General features: G+C 42.4%; 2 protein-coding genes and 1 long non-coding RNA gene across 5 annotated transcripts in view; all 3 read left to right on the top strand.

The window, feature by feature from the left end:
• LOC146577578 (protein TANC1-like) overlaps nt 1-23748 on the top strand; it is a 176031-nt gene that overhangs the window by 59092 nt on the left and 93191 nt on the right. The gene's annotated exons all lie outside the window — the stretch shown is intronic.
• On the top strand, nt 1806-17707 carry LOC146577583 (protein NLRC3-like). Of its 3 annotated transcripts, XM_085268319.1 has the most exons (8): nt 1806-2345; nt 2431-2574; nt 3502-3637; nt 7319-7414; nt 8885-8961; nt 9078-10905; nt 12416-12592; nt 13893-14085. In XM_085268319.1, the coding sequence occupies exons 3-8, from the start codon at nt 3528-3530 to the stop codon at nt 14083-14085; spliced, it is 2481 nt and encodes an 826-aa protein (XP_085124445.1). In that variant the 5' UTR covers nt 1806-2345; nt 2431-2574; nt 3502-3527. The 3 variants fall into 3 exon arrangements, 2 of the variants coding, with proteins under 2 accessions (XP_085124445.1, XP_085124444.1); XM_085268318.1 differs by lacking the exons at nt 1806-2345; nt 2431-2574; nt 3502-3637 and adding an exon at nt 5052-5217; XR_014891405.1 differs by lacking the exons at nt 1806-2345; nt 2431-2574; nt 3502-3637; nt 7319-7414; nt 8885-8961 and adding exons at nt 16757-16869; nt 16955-17066; nt 17147-17707 and having other exon boundaries at nt 9140-10905; nt 13893-14066.
• LOC146577582 (uncharacterized) lies at nt 19744-20670 on the top strand. The gene is made up of 3 exons (XR_014891412.1): nt 19744-19856; nt 19942-20053; nt 20134-20670. It is a non-coding gene; the product is annotated as an uncharacterized LOC146577582 (long non-coding RNA).

Genomic DNA, 23748 nt, shown 5'->3' with positions numbered 1-23748 from the left:
AACAACAATGACAGTGACATCCTCCTCTCTGCTTTTTAATGCTCTCTGGTCACTATGGTAACGCGTAAATAGTTCTTTCAAAATAAGACACACAACTACAACCATACATTTCACACCGGAGGATCAACTCTCGCGGAACGGTACCAAAAGACTCACGGACCGGTCCGTGGGCCTATTAGGGACCGCTCCTGTACAGGAGACACTGGACTAGATTGATTGACAATGGTCTACAGCAATCAGAACGCACAACACGATGTACTGTAAAAAAAATAAATGAATCAGCGAAACAGCAAGTGTCACTTTTGGCCACGAACAATTTAGGGGAATTTTTATGAACAAACCCAGAGTGTTAAAAAAAACTTAAAACCATTTTTATTTCTCAGCAGCATCAATAGTAACAAAAACGCAATTTAGTTTCGCTGTCAAAGTCGATTTAACTGAAGTTACGTGTTTCCGGTTACTGTGGAGCTCCACAGCAGCTGCAGCCAGAAGCTGTTTCTACAGGATCCTGATGGACACTCAAAGCTTTTAGAAAATGTTCTCATTAGTTGTTTGCAGCAGAATATCAACCGATGTGAACCAAAACAACAAAAGTGCTCTGCACATGTGTGTGAGACTACAGATTCTAGAATCAGAACTGCTGATTTCATTACTCTGAACTTTTAAAGGCAGGTTTTGTATCTGAGAGCAGGGACACTTGCTGTGTTCAGTGTGACTCGTCTCTGCAGAAGGTCAGGGCTCTGATAGTTGCAGTTAGCGGGTGACTTACTGGGCAGGTGGATCCTGAGTGTCTGTTGGAGTCAGGGTTCATTATGATCCTGGTTGCTACTGGAAATAAAGAAACAAAAGGAGGGTGTGTTGTTCAGGAAGTACAGACTGTAGCTCAGCAGGTAGAATTACTAACTGGAAGGTTGGAGGTTTGATCCCTGGCTGCTCCAGTCTGCACGCCACGGTATCCTTGGGCAAGATGTGGAACCCCGACTTGCTCTCTGATGCATCCATCATAGTGTCATTGTTAGAAAAAGAAGTGCTTGTGTGAATGAAGCACGCTGTATAAAATGCTTTGACTGCTCATACAGAAAAGCAGCTCATAAGAACTGGTTCATTTTCCAGATAATTCCACTATTAAGACAACAGACATTTGGGAGGCTTTCTCTGAGAGTAACACTGAAAGTCTTGCTGCTCCTCCACAAAATGAACTTCAGATTAAAGACACAGCTCAGCTAAACACAACTCAAACTAATCTACACTATTTTTCTTTATTACGCAGCGTTTTTATAACTATTTCCAGATGTTTCTAAAGATGAAAACAGAATTAAACTCCAGCCTGATGCGTTTCTGAGGTTCCTGACTCTGACCGTCCCTCAAACGCCTCTCTGGGCGTTTCCTTCCGTCGCTTTTACTTTCGCTTTCGTGAATGTTGTGGCGCAGTTGATCGTCTCGAAGTTAAGGTAACGTTAGCAGTCTGTACTGTTTTCCTGGCTAACATCAGCTGTGTGCAGCTTAGTTTCAGCATAAATCTGCTTCGTTTTATGTGAGATCAGAGTCTGGGAACGAGACAGAAACAGTTGATGATCAGCAGCTGAACTCGATGTTACTGTGGATCCACTGACTGATGTCTGTAGGCAGCTTCTCCTGCCTCCATCAGTCTGTGGCTGTATGGGCTCAAATTGTGGTCATAAATATTTTGTACTTGTAAACCAGGATTTGTAGGTGTAAAAATAATTTGTGTGTGGACTTAGCCAAGCAATACGTGTGAAACTCTGCACTCAAGTTTCAAGTTACAAGTACGTCCCTATTTTTCTGCCTTTCATCTGATTGGCCAGTGTCATGTCAATCACAAATTTAACAATCCAATCAGAGAACAGGTGGGTCTATAATTCATTTGAATAACATCCTCAGGCCATATATTACGCATGTGACACATCGCGGACATGCTCTCAGTTCTGTACATATTATTTGTATCGCACTTCGGTTTTTTGCAAACGGGAGCTTTCTGTATAATATTGGTGACGCTGAGCACGTTTCCAAGGCTACCGTCTGTCGGGCAGTCAGGAATGTTACAGTTGCACTGAAACGTCTCCTGTACTCGTTTGTGGTGTTCCCCGGTCATAGACCCACAAGATTTATCAAAGAGGGATGCCACAAAATTGCAGGTATCAGGATGAACAAAATTTAATTCATGATGTGGTGATACTTGAACTACTACTTAAATTTTACATTTATTTTCAGGGTTCCCAGGCGTGATTGGCTGTACAGATGGCACTCACATTCCAATCATTGCTCCTTCAGTAAATGAAGGAGACTATGTGAACAGGAAGTCGTTCCACAGCATTAATGTGCAGGTACATGGTTCCCTGTAGCATTTCAAACTAACAAATTATTTCATTATAGTAATGGATGCTAATTTGTGTTCTCTGCACTGTGAAGATCATATGTGATGCTGCCAACATTATCACAAATGTGGAAGCCAACTGCTCAGCCTCTGTGAGTGGTGGTGGAGGACCCCCACCTGTTTTTCGGACCTCCGCTTTTTTTCTGTTGGCCATAACGGGCCACATTTGAGCATACAGAGTAAGCAAATATGTACTTGTAATGTGCTCAGATAATTTCAATAAGTGCTTACAGAAAGAAAATTAATGTAGCCTCTAACTGCAATTGATTTACATCGGACAAACAGACCAAGCACTATGGCTCATAATACAATTACACCTTACCTGTTTGGACTATATTTTTATATTTCATTTTTACTTGCTGCCAGGAACGTTTGGGGCCTGTTGGGTTGCACCTGCGCTCACATCACGTCACAAAATAAAATGTATAAAATAACAAATAAAATATAATAAATAACGTGTTAAATGGGTGGAAATCCCTAGATCAATGTTTAAATTAACACTCACGCATTGACTCTGTCGGCTATGTTTTGCCATGCATGCTCCCTTTCTTTTGCAGCTGTGGCTGTGTTACTTTTTTTCTGCAAAATTTGCATGTTATCGGCATATGCTGCCATCAGAATTTCGGCCTCAAGCGCTGTAAAATACATTGACCGCGCCTTCTTTCCCTCCGTCTCCATGGTGACTCGCTTAATCTGTGCTCCACTAATCAGGGCTTTATGTATCCTCATGCGCACGCTTAACTTGGGGTTAAAGCAACTCCGCGTTGATTGAACTACTTGTTATCAGCCTTTCTGAAACCGAATATTCCGAGTTGGACAGTTCGGGGTTACTCAACCCTGAGTATCGTTTTTCACTCTGAGTTTTCTAAACTGGCTTCCTGAAACAGGGCCCGGGTTAGGTTTAGGCTGTTATTGTGCTTCAGGCTGAAATATGAGGAGTAAGGAGTGGGGCTGGTTAGCCCTCATGACCCTCACCATAACACATACGTCACAGGACAGTGTTTACCACAGAAACTCCATGAAATGATCAATGAGAACTTTAGAAACCCGTCAGTGTGATGCTTCCAGTACAACAGCACCTCTGAGTGTGTGTGTTTGCCTCTCAGACTAACTCCACCCTGACATCAAGAAGATGGAGGAAGAGGATGGAGCAGGATCTGCAGCATCCAGCTGTGTGTCTGTGAGGAGTGACCGGTCCAAAGAACAACCTCCAGACTTCAGTAATGAACCTGCAGCAACAATGTAAGAGAGCTGCTGACTCATTTATTCAGTGTAAATAATGATTTTGATGCAATGGGAGAAGAAAAATGACAAAAACAGTTTTAAAAATAAGGATTAAAATATTACAAACTATGTTTTTGAGTTTCCTGATGTAGCACAAAAATATATGAACATAACTGTATATAGGACAGATATTTACGGTTCTTTTAGGCAGCACCAAAAAACAAAAAGACTATTTTAAGCTGTCTGAGGTAGTGAGTCAACATGTCACACTGGGTCAAAGGTCAGGGAGTAAAAGTGTGTTTTAAAGAGCAACATGTCAAAGGGTATTATTGTAAACTTTAACAAAAGACTGTTATGTGACAAAGAGTAAGTACATTATTTTTACGAGTTTCAGATTGTTCATCATGTCTTTAATTTAACATTTCCATTTTTTCCTTCCTATCTCATGAAGCTGTTACATTTATTGTGTGGAGATCAGGGAGATATGTTACTGTTACTGTCATAACCATTATCATTACCATTGCATTAATCATCATTTCATCAAAGCATTTATTGATGCTGTTGGTATTACGTTAAAACTTGTTTTACAGGTGTTATCATAATCCCATATTAACCTTTATTCCAGGTGCAGTTATAACTATTTTTATACACATCTTGCAGTTTGTGCTTTTAAAGAGTTTAAGCTCAGTCTGATAATTGATGGTCAGAAGCTTCGTCTGGCGCGATGTCGCGATGCCGATCTATTGTGCAAAGTGACTTAGAGGTATGGAAGGATTGCCTACACGCTTACAAAACACACATGATACAAGTATTCATTATTATCTTTTATTCGTTTATATCCTTTTTATTGAGCTTTGAGTAGTGGCATTTGATTAAAGCATTTATTCAATATATTACACATATAGTTTCAGTTAAATTGTTACACATATGAGAGTCTGGGTGTGAGCTTTAGTAGGCGAGAGGTGAGACAGAGTGCAACTGAGGTCGAGACATCCACACACACACACACACACACACACACACACACACACACACACACACACACACACCGTAGGTAGACTTATATTCTAGGTTAGAGTTCAGACATATTTTGCTTGTAACTGCATTTTGTGCCTGCATAAGTGATAGTTTGCTGCAGGACGTGCGTCTGATGTTCCAGGGATAAGTGAAAGCAAGACGAGCTACAGGAAGCACCTGGCGTGGAGACGATGTTCTTTTCAAACTGTGTCAAAAGTTGTCAACAGAACATTTGTGTTTTTAACTCATGCAAGTATCTGTTCTGACGCAAGAGGGAGCGTAATAATACCCTGATGTTATAAAAGCAACTGCTTGTGTGCTTTTGGGCGGAGATCGACGCTGATTGTGTAACGGTGTTCATCTCCCTACGCATGTGTTCATTAAAATCATCGTTTGACCTAATTCTTCTGGACCTTCGTTGTTTTGTTCTCATCCTCAATAATACGCGACAATTGTTTTTCTTTTAGGATCAATAAGAGGCCAGAATCTCCTGGACCTGAACCCAGCTGTGTTTCCTTAAAGAGCAACGTGTCGAAGGATTTTTATATAAACTTTAAAGGCTGTTCTTCTGCTGCTGAGAGGTAATGTGTGTCTAGATGTTGTTCCTGACTCTGTATTTCTGAATAAATCCTCATGTTTAATATCAGCTCAGCTCTTTTTCACACATTTCTATTTTGGTATGTGAAGCGGTGTGTGTTGGAGTGTTTCCACAAACACAGCAGTCAGAGTGGAAAGAGTGGATGTTGTAGGAGGTGTTTGTGTAGTGAAGAGGCTGAGTGTCTGTAGGACTCCAGCTGCTCCAGCAGGTGTCTCCTTTGTGCTTTGCTTCAAACACAGTGTAGGGAGGAGCTTCCACTCAGGTGTTTCAGGTGTTGCTGGATGGAGGAGGACAAATAGTTTTTCCCTTCAGTGACACTTCAGCAGCTCAATGTTCTGGGGAGATGTTTGTCTTTATGAAGGTTTATGGATTCTTGTTCTTACTTTGGTTAAACTGAGCAATACATTTTCCATCTAACATTTAAAGTAAATTTCCAGGTGAATAAAAGATCTGCAGCTGCAGCCTCTGTGATGTTTCACAGTCTGAAAGTAACAAATTCAACCAGAGTTCAAACAAAGGCTTAATATACGTGTGTGTTTGATATAATGCCAACAAGTACAAACAGGTGTTCTTACAGGTCTTAATCACAGAGCTCTGATAAGTCTGGTGACTTTCACACTCAGCAGTTTTGCTGCCTTTTATTTTATATTGGCCTTTTTAAAGCCCTTCAAAGTCTCCCACATTCATACAGAGCTTTTAACACCAAACTCCTTTACAGTCCTTCTCCTCTCACACACGATCACACGACTGATTTGTCTGCAGCAGCTGTGTTACTGCTAGTATTTTATTATGTGTGTAATCTCCTCATATTGTTCCTGTGGTTTAGTTTGACGTCCTTCTGCAAACTCAGCTGCTCTGTTGCTGATACACGTCTCCATGAATATGATTGATCAGATGCTGCCAACACCATGTGTTTCATGTGAGCGCTCAGCTGAAACCCTGGGTTGACTTATCGAGTTAATAACAAGCTTCACGTGACTGTGAATGCTAAAGTGAATCCAGATAAAGGAACGAGACCCTGCTAATGTTGGACTCACTTCTTAGTGTAGATCCCAGGAGGAAGTTCAACATAGCCATTCTTTGTGCTAGCTCGACCAAACCTGAGACCACAGTGCAGGATAATGATCATCATCTGTCTCTGTCAAGGACATTTAAAATCCACAAATAACAAACATAATTATATTTGATCATTAAAAATATGTTTTCAATTAAAAAAGCATGAGCACACTGGTGGATTACAGAAACATGAAAACTCGTTAACAGTAAAGTTAATTTAGGCGTAAGATTTTATCATTGATTTTAAAGTCTCTGCTGCAGAGAGGTGAGCTGTTAGTAACAAAAACTCTCTGATTTAAATGATTTTGATGTTTCCTGGTTTCTAAAATGCATCTCTGTAGCAGAGCAGTGTCTCCAAGGACACACAGGCTCAGCTGTAACTGTCAGTTTATCTGGTTTAAGACACATTTGGACTCAATTGGCTGTTTTTAACTATGTATTTTAATCAGAGGTGTAAATTTAGACCTCACACATCTGGATCCTAAACTATGATAGAAACAGCTGCTAGCAGTGGGTAGTTTGACTTTGATACGCTGCTCTAGAAAGCAAACAAAGGTTTGTGCAGCTCCTCTTCAGAAAAGTATTCAGAGAGCAGCTGCTGTATTAGACAAAGGCTCGTCGTGTGAGCCCAGATGTGTGTAACAGCTGGATGAAGGAGAACCATCACAGTCGCGTCTCCATCCCGCCTTTATTAATGAACTTCCTGTTGCTTGCAGATGACAGGAACACAAAGTGTTTGTGCCACGTGATGCTGCAGGATTTGTTAACGTGTCCATGATGGTAACATCTCCTCGTCTAACTGCAAACACATGAGCGCTCCTAACGGCAGCTATCACAGCCACACAGGCAGACTGTGTCTCACTGTTGCATTCAGGGACATTTGTTTTCCTGTAAAAAGCTGAACTCTAATTTAAGAGGACTGTTACTGACAGGAAACAGCTGCATTATCTGCAGTCTGTGTGATCACAGCTGCTTCAATCACTTCATCAGAGAATTGATCATTGAATAAAACATGTTTGTGTCTGCAGAGGTCAGAGGTCACAGTCTGCAGGATCCAGCTGTCCATCTGTGAGGAGTGACTGGTCCAAAGATTACCCTCCACACTTCAGTGCTGAACCAACGAGGTCAGAGAACTGTGATGACTCCTTTACATGTTTGTGTTTTCCTGGATAAATATGACCAAAGATTCATTAAAAAGATAAAAATATTAGACTTTGTCCTGTAGCGCTGTGTGGCAGGCAGGATTGGACCCAAACACAACAGGATGAAGTCAAAGAGGCAGCTTTATTTCAGCTGTGAACATGCAAACAGCAGAAATAAGGAAACATAACTGTAGGTTAGGTTAGGTAAGGAAAACACGTCTCTGCCTAGTCTTGAAAATCTAATCTTATCATCCATTGTTCTTCTAGGGCCTCTTCTTCTTGTGGCCTCAGCTAACTGCTAATATTTAAATGGCTAACATTAACATGTGTGCCAGCCAGGTTCACATTTATGATGAACTATGATTAATTAACTGATGTTGAAACTGGAGCTTTACTGACCTCTGAAATTCCTCCTAAAGTGCTATTCAGTGTTGTGACAGTCAGCTGCTTCAGCTGCTGCTGGGATGGGCTGTGGCAAAGAGAACAGAGAAAATCCAAATCAGAGTTTTTCTCTGAATTAAAAGCAAGGAAACAACAATATATTCTACATGGTGAAACTGATGGTTTCTGGTGTTTGGGTCTGTTTTTCTGTATTCATGCAGATAAAGTGTAAACTCAGATGAATTATACCATCAAATGTTAAAGGAAAATATCAGGATGAGTGTCTGTGAGCTGAGAAGGACGTGAAGCGAGCAGTTTATCCCAGAGCTGAAGCTGCTCTGTGTGCAGAGATGAGCTCAGATTCCTGCTGTGATTGATCAACAGTCACAGAAATGTAGACTTGTAGTTATTACTGCAGTATGGTCACAGCAGATACTGATAAACATGTATTATGAGGATGGATGATCAAGTTTCTCACTCTCTCCTTTAAATCTCAGTTTTTTCTTCTTCACAGTTTATCTGTTAATTTATTAATGAATAACACTGAAAGAGTTTCTGTTATATTTCCCCTTGAACATCAGCTTATTAGGGCGGCATTAGGAAATAGCCCCCCTCCAAAGAATGAATAAATGAATGATGATAATAATAAAATGATTCAAAAGCAGAGCTCAGAGTGGTAGAATGGTCAAACATGGATCCACGGGTGGTTCAACTGCATTTGGTGACGTGACCAAAGCAAATCTTTCAAATAATCCCACCATCAACGGGATGTTGTCTCCTTTACTACGGTTACTTTACTTGGTCGCCGTGTGAATTTCTTTGAAATGAACCAAATTCTTTTATTTGTCGGTTGTTGCACATTTAACCTCTACAGTCAGGAAAGGAGGAGATGAGGCCTCAACAATGTTGGGTTGTAGCTGTGCTTCAGGTTAGAGTGAGTGTCCATGGAATAAATGTAAGTCAGTGAACTGGAAACATGACTGTGTTCAAACTTTGTTTTCCTTTTTATAATGAGTCTAATCAAAGGTGGACAGAAGTATCTCCACTGTGACTTTTCTGTGTCACCATCAGAGCTTCTGCACAGTGTGGAGAAAGATCCAGAAGCAGAGCTGGACTGCAGACAGCCAGTCAGAGCAGCTGTGTACAAAGTAAGACTGAACATCTGTCTGCTGATGGACTCATTTCTGAAAACTGGACTTCTTGTGTTGTTCAGACATTGAAGAGTTTTCTTTCTCTTTAGTCTCATTGTTTTTCTTTCTTTCAGCAGATGTTGGTCTGCAGGAGGTTTTAGATGAACATAAGATCAGTCTGAGGAGGAGATGTGAACGTGTGACTGAAGGAAGTGATGAAACAGGAAGTAGAACACTCCTCAACAGGATCTACACTGAGCTCTACATCACAGAGGGACAGAGTGAAGAGGTTCATACCCAACATGAGGTGAGGCAGCTGGAGACAGCTTCCAAGATGGACGCCCTCCATGACGCTCCAATCAGGTGTCAGGACATCTTTAAAGCCTTACCTGACCAACAGAGACCCATCAGAGTGGTTCTGACCAACGGCGTGGCTGGTGTTGGAAAAACCTTCTCAGTGCAGAAGTTCACTCTGGACTGGGCAGAGGGCTTGGAGAACCAACATGTCAGTGTGGTGGTTCTGCTTTCATTCAGGGAGCTGAACCTGATCAGAGATGAGCAGTACAGTCTTCTGGAGCTGCTCCATGTTTTCCATCCAACATTACAGAAGGTCACAGCAGAGAAGCTGGCTGTCTCTCAGCTTTTGTTCATCTTTGACGGCCTGGATGAAAGCAGACTTTCATTGGATTTCACCAACAGGAAGCTGCTGTCTGATGTCACACAGAAGTCATCAGTCAGCCAGCTGCTGACAAACCTCATCCAGGGGAATCTGCTTCCCTCGGCTCTCGTCTGGATAACTTCCCGACCTGCAGCAGCCAATCAGATCCCTCCTACATGTGTTGACAGGCTAACAGAAGTACGAGGCTTCACTGACGCCCAGAAGGAGGAGTACTTCAGGAGGAGATTCAGTGATGAAGAGCTGTCCAGCAGAATCATCTCCCACATGAAGACATCCAGGAGCCTCCACATCATGTGTAGTATCCCAGTCTTCTGCTGGATCACTGCTACAGTTCTGGAGCACATGTTGACTACAGAGCAGAGAGGAGAACTGCCCAAGACCCTGACTGACATGTACTCACACTTCCTGCTGGTTCAGACAAAGAGGAAGAAGAACAAGTACCATGAGGGACGTGAGACGAGTCCACAGGAGCTGACGGAGGCTGACAGGGAAGTTCTTCTGAAGCTGGGGAGGCTGGCGTTTGAACATCTGGAGAAAGGAAACATCATGTTCTACCAACAAGACCTGGAGCAGTGTGGTCTGGATGTGACAGAGGCCTCGGTGTACTCAGGAGTTTGTACAGAGATCTTCAAAAGAGAGTGTGTGATCTTCCAGAAACCAGTCTACTGCTTTGTTCATCTGAGCATTCAGGAGTTTCTGGCTGCAGTCTACATGTTCCACTGTCACACCAGCAGGAAGACAGAGGTGCTGAAGATGTTTCTAAAATCAGAATCTTTCACCAAGATGATTTTCAATCTTTTTGATAACAAAGATCTCCAATCACTTGATGTATTTCTGAGGAGAGTCATGGAGAAATCCCTCCAGAGTAAAAATGGCCACCTGGACCTGTTTGTTCGCTTCCTTCATGGCCTCTGTCTGGAGTCCAACCAGAGACTCTTAGTAGGTCTGCTGGGTCAGACAGAGATCAGTCCAGGAACCATCCAGAGAGTCATCAACAACCTGAAGGAGATGAACAGTGATGAAATCTCTCCTGACAGAAGCATCAACATCTTCCACTGTCTGATGGAGATGAACCACCTCTCAGTACATCAGGAGATCCAAGAGTTCCTGAAGTCAGAGAACAGATCAAAGAAGGAACTCTCTGAGATCCAGTGCTCAGCTCTGGCCTTCTTGCTGCAGATGTCAGAGGAGGTTCTGGATGAGTTGGACCTGCAGAAGTACAACACATCAGAGCAGGGACGACTGAGACTGATTCCAGCTGTGAGGAACTGCAGAAAGGCTGGGTGAGTCCAGATGTGATCATTAACATCATTGATCAGTGTAGGTTAGTAGTTTAATGTTGAAAATAAAATCAGATTGTAACCACAAAGTGTTTGTGTCCGTACGCTGCAACCTTCCACACCATTCCTTTATTGTACAGACTCAGCAGCAGCTCCATGGATCCCAAATCCAAGAGTGGAGAACAGATTTGAAGTGTGTCACATCCATGCAGTCACAGCTGTTTCCACCATGTTTCCACTGATATTAATCCTGTTCAATGACACGTTTCATATCAGTGAATATGTTCTTTAGGACGTCCACTGACATGTTTAAGTGTCCTGCTGGAAATCACTCAAATCATCCATGAAATCCATGAAAAATCCTTTTAGTGTTTCTAACTTCAGCCTCTGTCCTCTCTCTCTCTCCATCCTCCTCACTGCTTCTTTCACTGATAATCACACAAACATCGTATTCAGCTACAAAATAACACAATAATATCATCTGATGATCATTATTATAAGAGCAGGATCCATATTTGATATCAGAGTAACACACTGCTTGGTTATGTGCAGTCATCATCAGTGACTGTGGGTCAAACAGAAGCTCTCTGATTGGTTGCTGACCTTGGTCACCTGTCCACTCTCACCTGTTTGTGTTTGCTCTCTCTTTGCTGTCTCCATCCTCTCTCTCCTTTCTCTCCCTCTCTGTCTTTGTACGTCACTCAGGTCCAATGGAAACAGTGACATTTACAAACCAATCAAAGACAAACTGATCCATGTCAGGTTATAACAATATTCAAAGTGAATACAGGCTGCTGCTGGACACAGACAGGTAACATCATTTTGACTTGCTGTCACCTGGATCTGGACTCATAAACACTGAAGCCCTGAACAGGAATACAAATCATTTTCTGCCAACTAGCGACACACCAGCAGATAATGGCTCAGAAAGCTCAAATGAGCCAATCATTTCTGTGTTTAGTTCCCCTGAAATCAGATCTGATATCAGCAGCTCTGAGTTCATTCATCATTATTGTCCAGTGATGAGATTTCTGCTCCGTTTGGTAACAGTCAGCAGGTTTTTCCTGCGTGTGGACGTGAACAGTCGTACCTGACAGCAGGTAGCAAACAGAGATCATCTTTCCAGCTGGAAGTCTTCACTGAGCTGAACTCATTCAAAATGTTCTGCAGTCAAAACAGGAAGCAGTCCAAATGTGTGTCTTCACTCTGACTCTGGATCAGATCTCAGTGACAGACTGTGGACATTATGGAAGCCTAAATGTGACACCATCTTCCTCCTTCATCTGCAGATTAAAGCCAAACAAAGATTCTCATTAAAAGTCTGCAGGTCTGAGAGAGACTCAATCGTTGTGTCATGTCAAACACAGTAAGAGGAGCTGAAGCACAGATGTGAAGAGCAGATTCATCAGATTATGACCTCACTCTGTTTTGTCTTCATATACATTCAGTCTGTGTTTATAATGCAGATTTTCTGCTTTTATAATAACACATTTTATATTTTCTATCATCACAGACTGACTAACTGTGGACTCTCAAAGACTCACTGTGAAGTTGTGGCCTCAGCTCTGAAGTCCAGCCCCTCCCATCTGACACAGCTGGACATGAGTGACAACTACAACCTCCAGGATTCAGCAGTGAAGCTTCTGTGTGCTGGACTGGAGAGTCCAAACTGTCGACTGGAGACTCTGAGGTGAGTTCACTGACTGCGGCTGTTGTTGTTTTTCTATATTTCAGGTCTTTGATGTTTGAAACTTTCTTTAGTTCCTAAATGTTCAGGATGTGTCTGAAGACAAATGTGAAGAAGTTTGAGTGCTTTCAGAAATGTTGTCTTTCCAAACGACTGAACAACAGTTTTTCCTTTTGGCTCCAAACAGAAGTGACAGACTTGAGCAGGGTTCATTTAAAGGCTGACAGAAGTGGAGTGGTGACGGGGAGATGTTTGACAGGACAGTGTTTCAGCCTCCACAGGTTCATGTTGTGCTCCATCAGTCAGTGAAGATGAAGTCAGTGCTGATGAGGCTGTAGAGTGTGTGAGGGATGTGAATGAGGATGATGAAGATCTGATGATAGCAGATAAAAACAGGCTGCAGAGACTTTGAGCCATACAGGGCACACAGTGTGTGTACAGAACAGCTGAAATCATTATGGAGGCCTCACTGGGATATGGAAGCATCACAGTACAGCTTCAGTGAAGCATTAAAGTCTCTGATATGAGATGAGAAATGAAGCAGCCAGAGCTTTTTCATGAGTGGAAATCCACTGTGACTGTGAGCTGCTGCTACAGCCTCCAGATTAGCCAGCAGCTCATCCTGCTCAACATTTCCTCACCAACTTTAATGGAAGTGTGATGTTTTCAGCTGGAGTGATGGTCAGGGTGGCCTCCCTCTCCTCTTCTTCTCCTCTTCCTCTTTCATTTGTAAAGCCACTTCTGCTGCTTTCATTCATTTGGAAGTCCTGTAGCTGAGTTTGGGAGAGACTAACAGCCTCGGCAGCAGAGGGGAGAAAGGCTGTAACACCACCACTTTACTCTGTTCTACCTGTCACATCATTTTATCAGGAAACAAATATGCTCATGTTTTTACTATGTTTGTCTTGAAGATGTAAGAAGATCACATGGTGCTTTTTATTATTGTGTTGGTTTGTTTGCTGTCTCTTGGATGGAGCCCAGCTGTGCGTGGCCCCTGGGCCTGTGGTCAGAGTGTGTGCTGGATAATCCGGCCCAGGATGAGGCCAAACTGACATGGGATGAAATGTCTGTCACATAATTGAGCTTTGTGAGAAATGTACGACTTTAATGTGAAACGTTCAGAGTTTTTTCTCTTGTTGTGTTTGTTTGAAGCTGCTTCCTGTTGGCTTCAGCTGTTTGGAGTTTCCATTTTCTAAACTTCTACATTCTGAACCTTCTTCAGCTCTGAACAGATGATGAAACACTGAATGATTTCAAGCTCACACTTTGTCTAATAAACTTACATCTTTCATTCTTTATACAGATTGAGTCGCTGTGGTTTGTCAAAGATCAGCTGTGATTATCTGGCAGCAGCACTGAAGTCCAACCCCTCCCATCTGAGAGAGCTGGACCTGTGGGGAAACAACCTGAAGGATTCAGGAGTGAAGCATCTGTGTGGTTTCCTGGAGAGTCCAGGATGTGGACTTGAAACTCTGGGGTCAGTCAGCATGTTTTAGTTGTGCTGAGATGAATATGATGTGAAAGTTGTGCTGACACTAAACTGCAGACATCAGGCTGATATTATACTGATCCACACTGAGGATCTTCATGGTAAAGTCTGTTTTCTTCTTCTCTGGTTTAGTCCATTGACTGCAGCAGAACAATGTTCACATTTCAAACAGTGAGACTCAACGTATGGCCCGTGGCCCACACGCGGCCTGCCCACCTTCCCTGATTCAGAGAGAGGGGACCCTGATTAACTGTGTAGTGTTCTTCCTCACAGTTCTAAGTATCAGACACAACAATGAATAATCCACAGCTGACTGTCTTTAGCAGGTCAAAGGTCACGGCACACAGCAGACAGTGGGAAATATTATAACTCTGATCATTTATCAGCACATATCCATATGTATAAAAACAAAGCTGACACTGTGAGACTTGATCAGAGGTGTGATCATCACAGCAGAGGCCTTTGTGTCAAAGTCACTGAGGATCAAACAGAAACACATGAAGCAGATTTTCCTGTTCTGGCTTTTTATAGCAGATAACCTTCAAAATATTCTGCAGTCCATCAAAAACTGAAGCAAACCATGAATCAACATGTGAACATGAGCTGATGCTGCTGAAGTGAAGCAAAGTTACAGAGGTTTGATTACAGACACAGCTGAGAGTTTGTAATCTGTCATCATTTTAAAAGGTTTACATTTCTTCAGTATATCCACATTTGCAGCTGGTACCTCAACCTCCACTTGTCCAACACAACTGCTGTCCACTGCCTCCATGGCATTGTGATTTTGCTGTTGGTCTTCTGTCAGATCTTCATCAATCACTTCTGCACGGGGCACACCTTCAGACTCTGCAGCTGCATAACGAAAGCCTGTAAGATAAAATTAGACATAAGGTAAATGTACACCAATATTCCAATGACAGGTGTGTGATTCATCTGGAAGTTATGTGCGGATTAGTGTACAGTGATAGCAATTTAGTATGTTTTTAGAGGGGGGGGGGGTTGTTTACCTCCGATGGGTGCTCTTTTTCGCTTCCGTTGCGTACGCCTTGAGTGCCGGTCCGAGTCTGATACAGGTATGTCGTCATGCCCCATGTGCAGTGTTGGTTCCCAGTCTGGATTTGTTACATCCATTTCATATGCTGGTTTGCCTGCAATAATGCCAAATCATAAGCTACTCAGTCGACATGATGTGGTTCTGCAGCATCACACATTAGCATGTTTTATCTCATTATCTATGACCTCAGCACGTTGAAAATAACACTAAAAGCCTTTCAAGAGTGATATGAATTAATTTAGAACTCACCGGAAAGAAAATGCCGTGAGCAAACCAACAAAAAGCTGGGGATTGCAGAGAACTCGATATCCGCTCGTCTCACCGCTGCAATCCAAGCCTGACGTCTTTGTTTAGTAATATCGGATACATGGGATCCCTCACGTTGCCTCCAGGATGGAAAACGATGAAAAGAGAGCCCGTTATCCAGCTTCTTGCCTTCACGATCGTGTGATCTAACGTTGCAACCGACAACACAACACGTACGATCCATAGCTGAAATGGTATCCTTTGGCTGGCCTACTGTCATGGCGGAAGGGGGCATGGCCCATCTCCCGTGACATCACGCTCCAAACCCCTATAGGTGGGAAAATGTACCATGTCGACCAATCAAAAATGATATGGAAACATGACATTTGGTTGTTTAGCAAAAGGGGGAAGTTTTAGGAGTGACCGGCAAGAGAGAGCGAGTGAGCGAAAGAGAGAGAGAGTTTTGATACGTGAGAGATTTGTGACGTTTACCGTGTTTGGTCTCAAGTTAGTTTGTTGTCTTGTGTATTTAGTGTGTAGCTGTTGTTTTGTTTTGTGTGTCAGTTCTACTAGTGATCGTCACAGTTGCTGCCTTAAAGCCAACAAAGGCAGATTGCAGTGTAAACGCTGAGTGACACACCTGGGCCCTGTTTCAGGAAGCCGGTTTAGTGGAAAAACTGAGTAAGTATACCCTGAGTTAACGAAAACTCTGGGTTTTCGGTTTCACAAAGCGAGTTCAGCTGCAGCCTGAGTGAGTCACTATGACGACACACGCCGTGAAGCTAACCTGCCCCCTAGCAGGTTTACCACAACTAACCCTGACTGTCTCCGCCCCTTTGTCGGAAACCTGACAGTAGGAAGTCTCAGACATGGCGTGTCCCTTCCTTGAAGAGCCGGTAGATATCGAAGCCCAAATTCTCCGCAGAGCTCTCCGCCGGGAGAGATTGATTCGAGCGCGTCTGGACATCTTATCATTACCTGATGATTTCCTGTGCGAACGTTACCGTTTCTCAGCACAATCTATAAGTTATTTGGATAACATCCTCAGGCCATATATTACGCATGTGACACATCGCGGACATGCTCTCAGTTCTGTACATATTATTTGTATTGCACTTCGGTTTCTTGCAAACGGGAGCTTTCTGTATAATATTGGTGACGCTGAGCACGTTTCCAAGGCTACCGTCTGTCGGGCAGTCAGGAATGTTACAGTTGCACTGAAACGTCTCCTGTACTCGTTTGTGGTGTTCCCCGGTCACAGACCCACAAGATTCATCAAAGAGGGATGCCACAAAATTGCAGGTATCAGGATGACCAAAACTTAATTCATGATGTGGTGATACTTGAACTACTACTTAAATTTTACATTTATTTTCAGGGTTCCCAGGCGTGATTGGCTGTATAGATGGTACTCACATTCCAATTATTGCTCCTTCAGTAAATGAAGGAGACTATGTGAACAGGAAGTCTTTCCACAGCATTAATGTACAGGTACATAGTTCCCTGTAGCATTTCAAACTAACAAATTATTTCATCATAGTAATGGATGCTAATTTGTGTTCTCTGCACTGTGAAGATCATATGTGATGCTGCCAACATTATCACAAATGTGGAAGCCAAGTGGCCAGGCTCTGTCCATGACTCACAAATATTCCGTGAATGTACACTGAGCACAAAATTTGGACATGGTGAGTTGAAAATACTTTAAAATATATAAAGACCAATTGCTTCAGGGACATTTGAACTGAAGTGTATCCTTCTGTCTTAGGAGAGTTCACTGGCTACTTGCTTGGTGATAGGGGGTATCCATGTTTACCCTATTTGCTTACCCCTTACCCTGACCCTGAACTGGGCCCACAGCAGCGATATAATCTGGCTAATTGCAGGACAAGAGCCAGAGTTGAAATGACTATCGGAATGCTTAAGGCCCGGTTCCAGTGCCTGCAAAGACTCAGGGTCACCCCAGAAAGGGCATGTGACATTATTGTGGCATGTGTGATTCTTCACAACATTGCCACAATTAGAGGAGAACACTGTCCTTCTGAACCAAACATCAGCAGTGATCCAAACCATGAACATCCTGACCCTCCCACGGACATACAAGATGGAAGAGCAGTCAGAGACACCATATGTCACAATCATTTCCTTTGACCCATCACCTCAACATGTTGAAAGAAGAATAAACAGATTTTTTGTTCAACTGGCTTTATTGGTCGCCTGTATTTCCTGTACACAAAGTATTAAAAGATGTAAACCTCAAAGTGTCTCTGTTGCTTCCTCCTCTGTAACAGCTGTCAATGTTTCTTCATTATTGTCCTGTAGTAAAGGAATAAACAACATTGCTGTTCTACTGTAAACTCATATAATCTGTGGAGTATTACTCACAACTGCATGTTGGTCTGGCTCAACAGGAGGCTGCACCAGATGCAGTACACCATCACCATCAACTGATAGAATATGAGGTTTGTACAGGTCACTTATAACTTACAAGGGACCAAATGGCAATTAACAAACATACCAAGCACCTTACACTTCATTGTCATTATGCTCTCAAAGACAACCAAGACTGAGGGAAGGCAAAATCAGTCGGAAAATAACTTCACTACAAAATAATCCATTATGGTAAAGAGTTTATCAAATGAATGAGTAGCACTGCAAAGGTGACGAAAGGATGTATGCACATCATGTATTATTTTGAATTTACCCCCTATGTAGGCACTTGTGTCTTGCGGGGTTATTGCCTCAGAGGATGTCCCCGCAGAGATGCCTTCGGCCACAGGGCGCCCACTGTTTTGGCTGAGGGCCAACTGCTCAGCCTCTGTGAGTGGTGGTGGTGGAGGACCCCCACCTGTTTTTCGGGCCTCCGCTTTTTTTCTGTTGGCTATAACGGGCCACATTTGAGCATACAGAGTAAGCAAATATGTACTTGTAATGTGCTCAGATAATTTCAATAAGTGCTTACAGAAAGAAAATTAATGTAGCCTCTAACTGCAATTGATTTACATGGGACAAACAGACCAAGCACTATGGCTCATAATACAATTACACCTTACCTGTTTGGACTATATTTTTATATTTCATTTTTACTTGCTGCCAGGCACGTTTGGGGCCTGTTGGGTTGCACCTGCGCTCACATCACATCACAAAATAAAATGTATAAAATAACAAATAAAATAACATATGATAAAATAACGTGTTAAATGGGTGGAAATCCCTCGATCAATGTTTAAATAAACACTCACGCATTGACTCTGTTGGCTATGTTTTGCCATGCATGCTCTCTTTCTTTTGCAGCTGTGGCTGTGTTACTTTTTTCCGCGGAATTTGCATGTTATCGGCATATGCTGCCATCAGAATTTCGGCCTCAAGCGCTGTGAAATACATTGACCGCGCCTTCTTTCCCTCCGTCTCCATGGTGACTCGCTTAATCTGTGCTCCGCTTATCAGGGCTTTATGTATCCTCGTCCGCGCGCTTCACTTGGGGTTAAAGCAACTCCGCGTTGACTGAACTAATTGTTATCAGCCTTTCTGAAACCGAATATTCCGAGTTGGACAGTTCGGGGTTACTCAACCCTGAGTATCGTTTTTCACTCTGAGTTTTCCAAACCGGCTTCCTGAAACAGGGCCCTGGGCCCTGTTTCAGGAAGCCGGTTTAGTGGAAAAACTGAGTAAGTATACCCTGAGTTAACGAAAACTCTGGGTTTTCGGTTTCACAAAGCGAGTTTAGATGAAGCCTCAGTGAGTCACTATGACGACACACGCCGTGAAGCTAACCTGCCCCCTAGCAGGTTTACTACAACTAACCCTGACTGTCTCCGCCCCTTTGTCGGAAACCTGACAGTAGGAAGTGTCGGACATGGCGTGTCCCTTCCTTGAAGAGCCAGTAGATCGTGAAGCCCAAATTCTCCGCAGAGCTCTCCGCCGGGAGAGAGTGATCAGAGCGCGTTTGGACATTTTATCATTTCCTGATGATTTTCTGTGCGAACGTTACCGTTTCTCAGCACAATCTATAATTTATTTGGATAACATCCTCAGGCCATATATTACGCATGTGACACATCGCGGACATGCTCTCAGTTCATTACATATTATTTGTATTGCACTTCGGTTTCTTGCAAACGGGAGCTTTCTGTATAATATTGGTGACGCTGAGCACGTTTCCAAGGCTACCGTCTGTCGGGCAGTCAGGAATGTTACAGTTGCACTGAAACGTCTCCTGTACTCGTCTGTGGTGTTCCCCGGTCACAGACCCACACGATTTATCAAAGAGGGATGCCACAAAATTGCAGGTATCAGGATGACCAAAACTTAATTCATGATGTGGTGATACTTGGACTACTACTTAAATTTTACATTTATTTTCAGGGTTCCCAGGCGTGATTGGCTGTATAGATGGCACTCACATTCCAATCATTGCTCCTTTAGTAAATGAAGGAGACTATGTGAACAGGAAGTCTTTCCACAGCATTAATGTACAGGTACATAGCTCCCTGTAGCATTTCAAACTAACAAATTATTTCATTATAGTAATGGATGCTAATTTGTGTTCTCTGCACTGTGAAGATCATATGTGATGCTGCCAACATTATCACAAATGTGGAAGCCAAGTGGCCAGGCTCTGTCCATGACTCACAAATATTCCGTGAATGTACACTGAGCACAAAATTTGGACATGGTGAGTTGAGAATACTTTAAAATATATAAAGACCAATTGCTTCAGGGACATTTGAACTGAAGTGTACCCTTCTGTCTTAGGAGAGTTCACTGGCTACTTGCTTGGTGATAGGGGGTATCCATGTTTACCCTATTTGCTTACCCCTTACTCTGACCCTGAACCGGGCCCACAGCAGCGATATAATCTGGCTAATTGCAGGACAAGAGCCAGAGTTGAAATGACTATCGGAATGCTTAAGGCCCGGTTCCAGTGCCTGCAAAGACTCAGGGTCACCCCAGAAAGGGCATGTGACATTATTGTGGCATGTGTGATTCTTCACAACATTGCCACAATTAGAGGAGAACACTGTCCTTCTGAACCAAACATCAGCAGTGATCCAAACCATGAACATCCTGACCCTCGCACGGACATACAAGATGGAAGCGCAGTCAGAGACACCATATGTCACAATCATTTCTTTTGACCCATCACCTCAACATGTTGAAAGAAGAATAAACAGATTTTTTGTTCAACTGGCTTTATTGGTCGCCTGTGTTTCCTGTACACAAAGTATTAAAAGATGTAAACCTCATAAAGTGTCTCTGTTGCTTCCTCCTCTGTAACAGCTGTCAATGTTTCTTCATTATTTTCCTGCAGTAAAGAAATAGACAACATTGCTGTTCTACTGTAAACTCATATAATCTGTGGAGTATTACTCACAACTGCATGTTGGTCTGGCTCAACAGGAGGCTGCACCAGATGCAGTACACCATCACCATCAACTGATAGAATATGAGGTTTATGCAGGTCACTTATAACTTACAAGGGACCAAATGGCAATTAACAAACATACCAATCACCTTACACTTCATTGTCATTATGCTCTCAAAGACAACCAAGACTGAGGGAAGGCAAAATCAGTCGGAAAATAACTTCACTACAAAATAATCCATTATGGTAAAGAGTTTATCAAATGAATGTGTCGCACTGCAAAGGCGACTGTGAAGAAAGGATGTATGCACATCATGTATTATTTTGAATTTACCCCCTATGTAGGCACTTGTGTCTTGCGGGGTTATTGACTCAGAGGATGTCCCCGCAGAGATGCCTTCGGCCACAGGGCGCCCACTGTTTTGGCTGAGGGCAACTGCTCAGCCTCTGTGAGTGGTGGAGGACCCCCACCTGTTTTTCGGGCCTCCGCTTTTTTTCTGTTGGCTATAACGGGTCACATTTGAGCATACAGAGTAAGCAAATATGTACTTGTAATGTGCTCAGATAATTTCAATAAGTGCTTACAGAAAGAAAATTAATGTAGCCTCTAACTGCAATCGATTTACATCGGACAAACAGACCAAGCACTATGGCTCATAATGCAATTACACCTTACCTGTTTGGACTATATTTTTATATTTCATTTTTACTTGCTGCCAGGCACGTTTGGGGCCTGTTGGGTTGCACCTGCGCTCACATCACATCACAAAATAAAATGTATAAAATAACAAATAAAATAACATGATAAAATAACGTGTTAAATGGGTGGAAATCCCTCGATCAATGTTTAAATTAATACTCACGCATTGACTCTGTCGGCTATGTTTTGCCATGCATGCTCCCTTTCTTTTTCAGCTGAGGCTGTGTTACTTTTTTCCGCGGAATTTGCGTGTTATCGGCATATGCTGCCATCAGAATTTCGGCCTCAAGCGCTGTGAAAAACATTGACCGCGCCTTCTTTCCCTCCGTCTCCATGGTGACTCGCTTAATCTGTGCTCCGCTTATCAGGGCTTTATGTATCCTCGTCCGCGCGCTTCACTTGGGGTTAAAGCAACTCTGCGTTGACTGAACTAATTGTTATCAGCCTTTCTGAAACCGAATATTCCGAGTTGGACAGTTCGGGGTCACTCAACCGTGAGTGTCGTTTTTCACTCTGAGTTTTCCAAACCGGCTTCCTGAAACAGGGCCCTGCTGTCAGACCTGCAGGTTTATCCCTGTGCTGTTCTCATATGTGTTAGAGTGACACAAACTATTGTTTGACACCTGATTGTTCTGTAAATAGTTTGAAATGATTATATGAAAAACGTCTGAGCCTTGGCTGCATTTTTTGGTAAATAGTACCATATAACTTTGTTGTTTGCAAAACGTGTGCGTATTTTTAAAAGTGTACAATCTCTATTTGCATTTCAAGTTATGAAGATGATTCGTTAAACATGTGTGTGGTTTTTACAGTCAAAATATCACTTTCTACTTGTATTTTAAATTTTGTCTGAATTTAGATAAATTGTGCTGATACAGTTGGTCAAAATGAGAAAATAACAGATTGGCAAGATGAACTGTTTTTAAAGGTAAAATATAGAGGCCACATCAAAAGTAGTCAAGAAGGGTTAAAGGCTAAAAGCAAAGTTGTCACCAAGTACTGTTTATATTTGTGTGTATTGCTGCAGCTTTTTTGAGTATTAATTTGGTGCCTTTGTGTGAAATAATGGTATTGTGAGTGATCCATATAGTCACAAAGAATAGCCACTTGTTTCTGTGCTACCAAAGTTCCCCGGCTTTCATTCAAAATGTGTTTATCGTCAGCACCTGCACATTAAACTACTTAAACATTATAAATGTCTTCAAGCTCACACTGAGGCCTGTGGGGTACTATCAGCCACTGAGACAGTACACACATTTATATGTGTTTGTATATGAATATTTCATACTTTAAGACTGCCTGTTTATTTAAGGGAGATGAACAAAATACATTGGAATTGTACAAAATAATATCATGGATGATAAATTAAATAGATTTTAAGTAGATGCTTGTGCATTCTTAAAGTCTTATATGTTGAACTGAACTATGTGATCTGTTCAAAGCCTTAATCTTAATTTGAAGTGAAATGTGCATTTTGAGTTTATACACTATGTATATAAGGCGACCGTTTCCTTTTGCAGTATTTTTGTGTGGTGTACTTTTCTATGTCTTAACAAAAGGGGAACAAAGGTGTTTAAGTTCACCTAGGATGATGTGTTTTAATTTTCACATGGTCTTGCTTGAATTTGACCCTGACAAAGGCGTATGAACTCTGTCAGCTGTTTGGAGTTTCCATTTTCTAAACTTCTACATTCTGAACCTTCTTCAGCTCTGAACAGATGATGAAACACTGAATGATTTCAAGCTCACACTTTGTCTAATAAACTTACATCTTTCATTCTTTATACAGATTGTGGGGCTGTGGTTTGTCAAAGATCAGCTGTGATTATCTGGCAGCAGCACTGAAGTCCAACCCCTCCCATCTGAGACAGCTGGACCTGAGCTGGAACAACAAGCTGCAGGATTCAGGAGTGAAGCATCTGTGTGGTTTCCTGGAGAGTCCAGGATGTGGACTTGAAACTCTGGGGTCAGTCAGCATGTTTTAGTTGTGCTGAGATGAATATGATGTGAAAGTTGTGCTGACACTAAACTGCAGACATCAGGCTGATATTATACTGATCCACACTGAGGATCTTCATGGTAAAGTCTGTTTTCTTCTTCTCTGGTTTAGTCCATTGACTGCAGCAGAACAATGTTCACATTTCAAACCTTCAAAGAAGAAGAAAAATCCTCCACTGGATAATTCACTGTGAAACTCTCTAACTCTTCATTCCACCTTAAAGTCTGTCTGACACTGAAATCCAAAGCAAAATGTGCGTTTGCTTTACAGACAGCAGTCCAACACAAACATACACACATCATCCAA

Source organism: Mchenga conophoros, linkage group LG3 (genome assembly GCF_057382185.1).
Source record: "Mchenga conophoros isolate Kocher_MC1m ecotype Shallow Benthic linkage group LG3, M_conophoros_male_GT1.1, whole genome shotgun sequence".
NCBI lineage: Eukaryota > Metazoa > Chordata > Actinopteri > Cichliformes > Cichlidae > Mchenga > Mchenga conophoros.
The sequence above is the reverse complement of the archived record's forward strand: the minus strand, read 5'-3'. Positions and strand labels throughout refer to the sequence as shown.

Bases quoted from the DNA above. Each gene is read 5' to 3' on its own strand.
- LOC146577583 (XM_085268319.1), top strand. From the start codon at position 3,528: ATGGAGGAAGAGGATGGAGCAGGATCTGCAGCATCCAGCTGTGTGTCT. The intron at 7,415-8,884 runs GTCAGAGAACTG...TGTCACCATCAG, and splicing joins TTCAGTGCTGAACCAACGAG to AGCTTCTGCACAGTGTGGAG. The intron at 8,962-9,077 runs GTAAGACTGAAC...TCTTTCTTTCAG, and splicing joins TCAGAGCAGCTGTGTACAAA to CAGATGTTGGTCTGCAGGAG.